Source organism: Hevea brasiliensis, chromosome 12, assembly GCF_030052815.1.
Source record: "Hevea brasiliensis isolate MT/VB/25A 57/8 chromosome 12, ASM3005281v1, whole genome shotgun sequence".
Lineage (NCBI taxonomy): Eukaryota > Viridiplantae > Streptophyta > Magnoliopsida > Malpighiales > Euphorbiaceae > Hevea > Hevea brasiliensis.
Window position 1 is genome coordinate 32,257,223 of NC_079504.1, and position 12,392 is coordinate 32,269,614.

The following is a 12,392-nucleotide window of genomic DNA, read 5'->3' on the forward strand; positions in this document are numbered from 1 at the left end:
AATTGCCTTCTTTCTTTCCCTAGGATTTCTTTTATTCATGTTCTGCGTGAAGCAAATAATGTTGCCGACTCTTTGGCCAAACAAAGGTTTTTTTTGTCTATCTTCATCTGGTGCCTAGGTTTACGAAGAACTCATGCCACTTTTTGGTTTATTTGGGTGGTGGAGCCTTCAAGTTCATTTGTTTATTTGATTGGGATTATGTTTCATCTTGGAAGCCTGATGTTTTGGTTATTTTGCTCACTCACGTTGCTGCTTTTTTAGCTCTTTATTTCCTGGGTTTGTAATGGTTTGTGCTCTGTTCTTTTGCTGCGTTATATTTTTTACTGCTTTGGAGCTTTGGTGTTATGATTGCTTTTATTCTGGTTCGTCTTTTGTTCCATATTTTTCCAGATTTTTTTTCATTTAGTATTCATTATTCTAGGCTGGATGTATTAGGAAAGTCTGATGATCAAGAAGTAGTTAAAAAATGTTTGCTAAATTTTTCTTGGATATTTTGATTAATAAAAATGATTTATTTATAACAAAAAATAAATATATATATAAATTGATTCAGGTAACGGATACTCAACATGTAAAATTCGAACTCGTCACAGGTATTATTCTTCAAATTTAATCTAATTTCAAATCTAATTATATATTACTTAAACCCATCTTATTAGGGTTCGATTAGATTAGTATTTACAAAAACTCGATCCGTTGTCATTCCTAAATTCAATCTATTTGCTATGCTATTCAATGAAAGTTTATAATTCAATACTATTTTAATTATTTTTAAATTTTTAATTGAGGCTATATTAACTAAGAATTGATAGAGTAAAACATAATTAGCAAAATTTTTTACTATCAGAGAGAAGAACATTCCCAAATTATTTACCACATCAAAATAGAAAATACAACAAATTAGTACATCTTAATATCAATTAGAGTACGTCAATTTTTTTGCAATCTGATGTAGTGCCAGCCATTTCCTTCCTAGTTAACTTTTCCAACAGAGTCGAGAGTAACCTTTCGTTGGTCAATTTTATTGGCCTCCTGCGCCTTGCAAGGAGCTAGTGGAGAACCACACAAGCAGTCATTTCCTACAAATGCACTGGCAGGGAATTTTGTTGCTGGAATCTTTCCGCATAGATGATTATAACTCAAATTCAAACTTTCCAACCCAGAAACTGTATTGGGTATCTTTCCATAAATCAAATTCCTTGACAAATCCAAGTGCTTCAATGTATTAACAATCATCAAATTTCCCATATCAAACTTCAACTTGTTCCCTGAAGCCCAAAATCCAACCAAATCACTTGTCTTGTTCAGTAGCCAAATGGGACTGCCTGAAATTTCATTCTCAGAGAGATCAATATAGTCATAGAAATATGTCTCCTTTGGCTTCCAGTCATTTAAGTTCATCTTAATCCCACATTTTGCCAGCTTCAGAGACAAAATAATAGGAGAGGAAGTCACCCAATTGGGTATTTGCTTAAGATGGAATTGATTATAAGACAAATCCAGGGATTCTATCCCTTTCACATTCATGGTGGGAAATGGGTCTACAAGAGAATTGTAGGAGACGTCAAGGTTGAAGATTTTTGTGAGGTTCCCAAAACTTTTTGGTACAGTTCCTGTGAACTTGTTTCCTGACAGATCTAGTGTGTCTAGAGCTGTAAAAGATCCAAGAAAATCTGGGATTTGTCCTGATAATGCGTTGTGACCCAGCTCAAGATATGCCAATTTTGGTGCTAGTGATGATATTGAAGTTGGGATTTTCCCAGAAAATTTGTTGTGGGAAAGTTCAAGAATTCTGAGATTAGTGAATGATGAGAAAAAATCAGGAATTGAGCCTGAAAGTTGGTTGTATTGAAGACTTAGAAAGGTCAAGCTCTTTAATTTGCTAATTCCAACTGGGATTGTGCCAGTGAGAAAATTCTTACCGAGTTTGAGTTGTGTCAACCCAGTTAACTCGGATATTGAAGTGGGTATTGACCCACTGAATTGATTTCCCTCTAAACTCAGCGCCTCCAGTTGGGTTAACTTTCCCATGTTACTGGGTATTTGACCCGAAAGCTTATTGTTTTCTATATAAATAAACTTGACCTTGGGCAACCCGAATATAAGATCCGGGAATTTGCCAGTAATATTTCTCAAGTTCTGAAAGTAAATGCCATCAAGATTTTGGACTTTTACTAGGGATGGTGAGATTGTACCGGATAAGAAGCTGTTGGGTTTTTCGGATTGCCCGGAAAGTGATATTGCCGTGACCCGGTTGTCAACAAGGCAAGTTACACCCGCCCAGGTGCAGCATTCGGTGCCGGACTTCCACGAGCTAAGCATACCAGATGGGTCATGGGTAATACCCGATTTGAAAGCCAAGAGACCCGCTTCATCATCCACGTGACAGGCAGCTGATGTGATTTTGAAGCAGACGCAATAGAGAGCAAGAGTAGGGAAGAAGAGAGAGGAGAGATTCATGCTAGTTTTGATAAAAGGAAGTGGAATTGTGAAGATGAAGAAGTATTGGCTTGGAAGAGAGCTTCTTAGATGGGTTTTAAAATTCAATGCATAGCCCACACCCCATGTGCCTGATCTGCTCATCTTTTTCATATATTCAATAAATGCAGCCTGGATTGCTTTGGAATTTTGCAAGTTGCTCACTACATAATTCTAAAATTTAAACCTTAACATTATACATTAAATAGAAATTATCCGATAAATTGTATAAAATTATATAAAAATAGCCAAAATTCTTATACTCTCCATTTTTAACATGATTATATTATAGTTTTTTACTAAATTTTATTTACAATTTCAAATTTTATAATTTAAAATATTTAATATCATCAAATTAAAACAGTTGGTGGCACTGGCAATATGGAAAAATTATATAATATTCAACGTAAGTATATGACATAAATAACAGATAAATAGTGTTTAAACAAGTATATAAATATAATTATTTTAAAAAAATTATAAAATACTTATAAAATTATGAAATTCACTCGTACAAACATATTGATTCATTATTAAATTTATTTTTTATGCAATAATTATTTACAGTATAATTTATAGGATACGACAATTCCACCTTAGACACAGTGGTGGTTCAAGGAGGGTGGATAATGACCTAACGACGCGCATGCTGATCCAACCCAAGCAACAGCACTCATTGGGTCAAGCTCGTCGGCTAGTCAAAATCAAATGCCAGCCACAGTTTATGTTAGCTTAGCCAAAAATCTTATTTTATTCAGATGAATTCCATCTGCACTTCACCATGATATTGCTTACACTAAATATTAATTTTTGAATATCAAAAATAAAGTTTTTTTTTTTAATTAAATTTTTTTTTTTATAGAGAAGAGAATTTTAGGAGTTATATTTTCTTCTGCTTTCCTTTTACAGACACGTGGCTATTACGATAGGTCAAGTCAAATCACAATTCCTAACATAATTTGGTACAAAACCATTAGCTAAAAATAGGATTATTTAAATAATAATATCTATTTATTTCTATATCTATATCTATTTTTTATATATTTATATTAAAAAAAAAAAGTGACGGTCATTTTATTTAGTATTCTATTTTTTTAATTTTTAAAATTTTTCAATTTTTCTCTTAATTTTCTTTTATTTTTCTTATTTTAATTGAATTAATTAAGAATTTTTAATTTAAAATTAATATATTTATATACAATTAATTTTGACTATTAAAAATATAATTATCTTAATATTCATTGTATATATGACTTTTATTTTATGGTTTGTAATATTTAAAATTTTATCTAGTTTTATGGTATAAATCTTGAATTTGTCTTTTTTTTTTTTTTTCATTTTGATTGGTCCATTTTGGAAATATAACCATATTAATGAAAGTTCAATGCATTTTACTATTTTTCATTTTATGATTTTTAATATTTAAATTTAATTATTATAAATATCACTTTAAGAAAAATATCTATTATAAAGTTACTTTTTCATTAACATAGTAAATTAAAAAATACATATAAATATTAATTTTTTAATTATAATAAATCTTAATTTTATTTTGTCCCATATAACGCAAAAGATACAATTAATTGTAATAATGTATAATACTTGATTTTATTTAAAAATTTTTATTGTAAAATTTATTTTTTATTTTAAGTAATTTTTAATAATAAATATATTTTATATTAGTATCATTATTATAATAATTCGATTGTATATTATATTTAAATTAAAAATATTGTAATTTATCTATATCTATATCTTTTTATATCTATATAGTAAAGAGAAGGTGATTCTTTATTTGTATAGTATTTCTATTTATTTTTTCTTAGAAATTTTTGAATTTTTCTTTATTTTTCTATATTTTGATTGAATTAATAAATATATTTTTTAAGTATAAAAATTAAAATTTTATATAATTATTAATTATGACATTGAAAATATAACTATATTAATTATACTCATCATATATCTCTTCATTTTTCTACATTTTATAAATATTTTATTTTGTGTTTTTTCATATGTAAATTTAAATTTAAATTTAAAATTTACTATTATTATTATTATTATTATTATTATTATTATTATTATTAGAAAATTTTGAGTTTTTTTTTCTCCATTTTCATATATATTGATTAGACAATTAATGTATTTTTTAAATTTAAAAATTATTAATTTTATATAATTATTAATTATGACACCAAAAATATAATTATATTAATTATATTCATTGTATATCTCTCCATTTTTTTTATTTTCATTAATATTTATTTTGCAGTTTTTAATATTTTAATTTTAATTTTAAAGTTTTATTTTGGTTTATGTTTTATTAAATTATACTATGCGCTTACAAATCCGAGTAAAATAATTAAAATTCCACATCAATATCCAACGGGGCAGTCAGAAAGGTCAAAATGCTGGTGAAAAGACCAAGCGAGCCAAATAAAGCATAATCGAACTGAAACAAGACTGAAAAGAAGTATTTTCGCTTGCCCTATAGAAGATATACTAAGCAATAGTCACGCCAATAAATGAAGTAAGATCGGATTTCATGGAGACAATCTCAGCATATCAGTCAAGATAAACTCTATAAACAAAGCAACGACTATGTTCCTAAAAAGCCTAAAATACCAACTAAGTAACCAGAAAAAAAGGTACACATATTCTTAGTCTCAAAATCTCATTACAATTCTTGTTCAAATTTCACATCCAATTCTTTGACTTGAGTATCGGAGTAGCTTGCTAGAAGGCCACCCATCTCATTTTTTTCTTTATTGTGGGTCTCCGTGGCATTAGGATTAGTATCCAGGAGCTCACGGTAGCATCAATGGCGCCGTCTATGGGAAACTCAGATCATAAACTGAGAACTTATATCTAAAATCATTTATGTTCCTTTTAACATTTTTTGTATTATTAGTGAGTTTTGATTCTTAGTCCTAATTATTTTTTGTTATTTGTGGTTTTTGTCATCCTAATGGCTACAGATTTAAGGACTCCTAACAAAATCATCATCTCCATCACCCCCACAGTAAGAGGAGACCCTCCTGCGACAATAATGACTCAAAATCTGACTATACCCATGATTCCATCTGGTGCTCCAATTCCACCACACAACAATGTCATCTTAGATTAGTAAAACCCATTTCAAGGAATGACACCAAAGCAGATGTACTAACGCATCTAGGAGATGGAGATCCAAATCGCTTTCCTCAAAACATTGATCTCAGGGACCAATGCCCCATTAGGGACACCTATCCTAGAAGCAGAAAAAGTCATAAGAACACCTTCCATAGAGGTAGATCTGGCAAGAATGAAAGAAACCAAACAAAAGATCACTCGATCAACAAACAATATAGGAAGAAAAAATGAGTAGATCATGGTGAGCGAACAAGAAGAATAGTCTAATAAATCACCACGACCAAAGGTGAATTAGGGATTAGTAAAAGCAGTATAAAGGAATCAGAAATAGATGGAGGATAAAAACTTTGGATTGGGAGATGAGTCTCCACTGTCTGGGCTAATCTTGGTTGAACAGTTCCCACCAAAGTTCAAATTACCTGTGCTAGATAAATACGGTGGAACAACAAACCCGAGGAGCCATGTGGCGAACTTCCAAACAATAATGATGCTCCAAAATGTGAATGATTACCACCTATGCAGGGTATTTTCAATAATATTGATCGGACTGGCACAAAAATGGTACCAACACCTCAAGCTTGGATCGATTCAAAACTTTAACCAACTCACCACCAAATTCAAGAACAAGATCATCTCTTACATCCCTCCAAAAAAGCTGTTTTCAGACCTTTGGAAAATAAAACAGTAGGAGGGTGAATCTCTGAGGGATTATATCACCCATTTCAAAATTGAAGTAATACAAATTGAAAACTTTAATCACAAAATAGCATGCGAAGCTTTGGAAAAAGGCATGAGGAATGTAAAATTTTCACTCACTGATAAAAAATCCAACAATAGACTATTACCAGTTAATAGAAAGGGCCTAAAAGTACATCAGGTTAGACGACGAGCAATAAGCTTTGAGGGAAGAGAGGAAAATGGGGCAAAATTATGAGAAGAGATAAAACAAGAAAAATTATAGCTCAGATCGGAGGATGTATTGTTCGAACAGTAATGAAAAGCGAAGCAGAGGGAGATACCACAACTACACACCTTTAATCGATACCAAATCTAAAGTCCTCATGTGGATACAGAAAAATAGTGAACAGATCAAATGGCCAAAGAAACTCAACCCCAAAATTGCAGGAAAGAGAGATAAGGGTAAATTTTGCGAGTTCCACGAAGATTATGGTCACACCACCAATGAATGCAAATGACTTAAGGATGAGATAGGACATCTAATTAGAGACAGTCGGCTCAGGAAACTTACAAGGAGAGAAGAGAAACCACCTCCAAAAATAAAGAAATCATCATCGAAAAGGATAAAAGTCCGATCGGGGTAATTAATGTAATCGCTGGCAGTCCAAACACTAGTAAGATAAGCAATAAGAGACCAACTAAGCCAAGCAATACTGAAGGCTGAATAATTCTCTTCGTTAATAGAAATGAATTAAGCAAGGAGATAATCACCATAGGTCCAAAAGACAATGAGGTAAAACAACCACGTTCTGATCCTTTAGCTGTATCTATGCAGATAAACAGGTACACAGTATGATACCGATCGACACAAATAGATCAGTGAACCTCCTGACGAGAGAAGTTTTGAAGAAACTCAGACATAGGATAGAAAATCTAAACAAAGTTGTGTGCCTCCTAGTTGGCCTAGGCGACAAGACAGTCCTAGTACTCAAAACCATTAATTTGGCTATAGTCCTGGGCGATGAAGGATACAAAAGGGAAATTTACATACAATTGATATTCTCCTATCATACAACATTATCCTCGATTGATACAAAAGGGAAATTTACATACAATTGATATTCTCCTATCATACAACATTATCCTCGATTGACCAATCTTAAATGATAATGGCATAGAAATTAGCATGTAATGGCTATGTATGAAGCTTCTTGATCCTGAAGGAATAACAATAGTTCGAAGGAGCCAAAAATCGGTATAGGAATGTTACAAGAAATCAAATAAGGTAGTTACAGAAGTAACCTTACCAATTAAGTTATTTGAAAAACTGGAAAGCCAAATCTCATCTGAACCAATTGACCCAATAACAGAAGAAGAATTAGAAGAGGGGAAGAAAGTGCACCTCGATACTACGCTTAACGGGCCGAGCAGAGAGGTAGTCATCTGGACACTAAAAGACAAAATTACCACATTTGCTTGGAAGGTGGAAGATATAAAGGGAATAGATCTAGCAATAATTACTCACAAGTTGAACATTAACCCAAAAGTGAAATCAGTCTAATAGAAGAAAAAATGCTTCACACCAGAATGTTAATAGATAATTGAAAATGCAGTTAAAAAAATTATTAGATGCAGGTTTGATTCGAGAAGTTAAATACCCAACTTAGGTAATGCCAATGTTGTCTTAGTCAGAAAGGCAAATGAAAAATGGTGAATGTACATCGACTACACAGACCTCAATAAAATGTGTCCAAAGAATCACTACTCGCTGCTGACCATCGACAAGTTGGTGGATGTAATAGCTGGGTATGCAGTAGTGTTGTTAGTCGACACTATATCAGAATACCATCAAATAAGGATGGATTTAGAAGACAAAGAGAATACCACTTTCTTAATAGATTCAAGAGTATTTTACTACAGAGCAATGCCGTTCGGACTGAAAAATGCTAGGGTAACATACCAGAGGCTAGTGGACTAAATGTTTAAGGAACAAAAAGGCCGAACAGTGGAAGTATATAGTGATGATATGATTATAAAATCTAAAAGAGTGGAGGATCATGCCAGAGACATAGCTAAGGCATTTGATGTATTAGTCAAAGTAGGAATGAAGCTGAACCTAGACAAATGTACATTTGGAGTAGGGCAGGCAAGTTCCTCAAATTTATGATATCAAAACGAGGGATAAAGGCAAATCCTACAAAAATTTTAGCAATCCTCAACATGTAGCCTCTGAGCAACATAATAGAAGTATAATAACTAAACGGATTATGGCTATCGGCAAATTTATAAGTTGTTCAGTTAGACAATGTCTACTATTTTTCTAAGCATTAAGAGCAAGACATAACTTCAAATGGGTTGCTGAATGCCAGGTAGCCTTTGACCAATTAAAATAATTTTTATCATCCCCTCCATTATTTGATTTGCCAAAATCGAGCAATGTACTATTTCTTTATCTTGCAGTAACTAAGGAGACCATTAGCTTGTCTCTTTTAAGAGAAGAAAAAGGGGAGTAGAGTCCAATATACTACACTAGTCAAGTACTAAAAGGATCTAAACTGAATTACTCAATCTCGGAAAAGCTTCCCAACATAGTCTTATCAGCGACAACCAGATTAAAGCCTTATTTCAAAGCCTACAACATTAAAGTCAGAACAAATTACCCACTATGAAAGATCTTACACAGACTAGAGACATCTGGATGTTTAGCAGCATGATCAGTCATCCTTGAAGTATATGACATCAGATACATGCTAAGGACAACATTGAAGGCATAGGTACTAGTAAATTTTATGGCCGAGCTAACTACAGTTCCCAAAAGAGAAGAAAAATTAAAGGAACAGTGAAATGTATGGGCAAACAAAGCATCAAGCTCTTCTAGCATAGGAATAAGTGCAGTACTAGAAGGACCACATAAAGTAAAGTTAAAATATGTGACAAAGCTAGTGTTTTGAACAATAAACAACATAGAAAAATACGAAGCCATCCTTATGACATTACGAATCATTAAAGAGGTAAAAGCCCAAAATGTTAACATTTATTATGACTCACAACTGATCGTTAATCAATTACAAGAAAATTTCCAAGTAAAACGCCAAAACGTAGGAAGATATGAACTATAGATCGAAAACATGTTAGCACAAATCCGAGAAGATGGTAGAGATGTAAACATCCTCCAAATACCAAGGGAGGAGAATTAAGAAGCCGATATTCTGGCAAAAGTAGCAACGGTAGGCGAATAACATTTTTCTCAACTCATTAGTCTGGAAGAGATAACAGCTACGTCGATCAAGGTACACTTCCAGAAGATCAATTTGAAGCCAAAACAAAAATATAGAGATCAATAATGTACAACATACTCGATGGCTAGCTGTATAGAAGATCCTATCTTCAACCATGGCTAAAATGCATTAGCAGAGAAGGTGATTTATTATTCTTGCTTGAGATCCTTGAAAGACTGTGTGGCACCCACGAGGAAGTAAGAACGATTGCCAAAAAAGCATTCAAGCAAGGATTCTTATGGCCCACCATAGTACATGATGCTAAAGAGTTGGTACAGAAATGCCAGGAACACATTAATATTCCTTGTCAGCTAGTAGAAAAACTTTCAGTAATCGGTAGCCCTTGGCCCTTCTACCAATGGAGCGTAGACATCCTTGGACCTTTTCCAATGGCATTAGGATCCCACAAATATGTCCTTATTGCCATCGATCACTTCACCAAATGGCCACAGCATGTAATAGTAGACTGAGCAATCACTTTCATTAGAGAGAATATTTTCTATAGGTTTGGAGTTTCCAAACTCTTCATAACAGACAACGACACTCAATTCGTCAGTGAAAAATTCAGAAAACCATGCACCGAGTAGGGGATTGACCTTCATTTTGCCTCAACTTATCACCCCTAGATGAATGGAATGATCAAAGTCATGAACAACAATTCTTAATGGACTCAAAAGATGACTAGGTGAAGTAAAAAGGGCATGGCCCAATCACCTGTCGAATGTCTTATGGGCCTACCAAACTACACCAAGATCGGCCACAGGAGAAACACCATTTTTTACTTGCATATGGTTCAAAGGCAGTAATGTTAGCAGCAGTTAATGTTTTGTTAGTCCGAATAGAGCACCCTGAGGAAGCTTTATAAAAGGAAGACCTATGATTTAATCTTAATGTAGCGGAAGAGCTAAGAGAAAAGCCTTTGTTTGGATGGCACATTATATGCAAAAAATAATCAGTGTGTACAACAAAAAAGTCAAAAATCAAGCATTTATGGTCGAAGACTTAGTTCTTAAAAGAGATGATGTCACAGGAGAATTAGTTAAGGCAAGAAAGCTAGGACACAACTGGGTTGGACCTTTCATCATTTCCAAAGTTATCCGCTTAGGGTCTTATAAGTATAAAATATCTGTAATCTTTGCAAATATTATCAATAAAGAAGAATTTTTTAGTTAACTCTCTGAAATTAAGGGTGCTTAGCCCATCTACAATGACACTCTACCAGGCTAAATAAAATAAGGGTGCTTAACCCATTTACTATAATAGTCTGCTAGGCTAAATAAATTAAGAGTGTTTAACCCACGGTGATAATCTGCCAGGCTAAATAAAACAAGGGTGCTTAGTCCATCCACAATGATTATCCATCAGGCTAAATAAATTAAGGGTGCTTAGCCCATCCATGAAGATAGTCTACCAAGCTAAATAATTAAGGAAGCTTAGCCCATCTAAGACGATAGTCCGCTAAGCTAAATAATTAAGGGTGCTTAGCCCATCCATAGAGATAGTTTACCAGGCTAAATAATTAAGGGTACTTATCCATCCACGATAATAGTCAGCTAGGCTAAATAATTAAGGGTGCTTAGCCCATCTACATAAATAATCCATCGAGCTAGATTAGTTAAGGGGGCTTAGCTCATCAACACCCAGCCCATCAAACAATGATTTTTTATCCAACACATAGATAACCCATATGCATAACTGAATTTCTAGTACTTAGGTTTGAGTTCATGAAAGTTACTATTAATTATTTCGAAGCATATTGAAGCACTAATATTTTTATTTTCCTCAACACTAATATGGTTTGAATGAATAGAAAATTTATCATCGTGAAATTATTACTCAAACCGATGGTCCGAACATTTTTTACTTCAAGAAATTTTGCTAGTACTTTATCAATTATTAATCATCCTACACCATCTGTCTATCAGTAACTTTGCTCGGCCTGTGGGTTTGAACATTCATTACTATATAATTACTTACAAAATCACATGCCAAAGTAAGGACGAGAAAAAAGGAAACAGAATATTCATTCATTTAAAATTTTTGTACAAAAAAGATCAGGCAGAGGGAGCTCCTTCATTCCTATCCCTCTGCCCAGTTACATCTTCTCCCATCCCCTCCCCTTCGACCTTACCACCACCAAGAGTATCTAACCAAGAGAAATCATCCCCCAGATAGCAGCTCTAGAGTTCAATGACAATGTTGTTTTAAGCTTTGACATAAATGTTAGCCAAGTGCTCATCGGTAGTGGCGAGCTCAGTGTCTTGGTCTTCAATTTTCTTTTTCATATTAGCTTGCTTTGCCCTAGTATTCTCTAACTCAGCCCCAAGACCCTTCACCTTTTCTCTTAACTTTTGAAGCTTGCCCTCTTGCTCTTGAATCTTCTTCTCAGAGGTAGAGACTGACTTAGCCAATAGAGCAATATCAGTCTCCTGTATATTGTCATGCCCCCCTTAAAGCACTATTTCACTCATAAAGTAGCCAAGTACAAGCTATTTGCTCCATTTGCAGAGTCACAATTTAAAAAGCGAGCTCATCATCATCATCAAGGTTAAGGCAAGCTCAGTTGATCGAAAGAGTGTATCACTTGGCAAACCAAGCAACAAGTTTGAAATTCTCAACCACTTACTACCCAGATAAAAGCTGCTTGGGGACTGTTGTGTGGAAAGTTAAGAAGTGGCAGGTAGAGCATTATCAGCTCTAGCTTTTGTAACTAGAGGAACTGCTTGCTGATCACCACCAACTGGAGAAACCAATAGCTTAGTCACCTTAGTTTTCTTCAAGGTAGGAGTGGAAGAGCCCACAGCAGAATGAGCCCAGACCCTTTTC

At 33.6% G+C, this 12,392-nt stretch overlaps 1 protein-coding gene across 1 annotated transcript; it reads right to left on the minus strand.

Annotated features, from left to right (window-relative positions):
- Nucleotides 1-883: 883 nt before the first annotated feature.
- Nucleotides 884-2,524, minus strand: LOC110654224 (DNA damage-repair/toleration protein DRT100-like). Its single transcript, XM_058131466.1, has one exon. The coding sequence runs from the start codon at nt 2,458-2,460 to the stop codon at nt 973-975; it is 1,488 nt and encodes a 495-aa protein (XP_057987449.1). The 5' UTR covers nt 2,461-2,524; the 3' UTR covers nt 884-972.
- Between the last annotated feature and the right edge of the window lie 9,868 nt (nt 2,525-12,392).

Coding starts and splice junctions, on each gene's coding strand:
- LOC110654224 (XM_058131466.1), bottom strand. CDS start 2,460: ATGAATCTCTCCTCTCTCTTCTTCCCTACTCTTGCTCTCTATTGCGTC.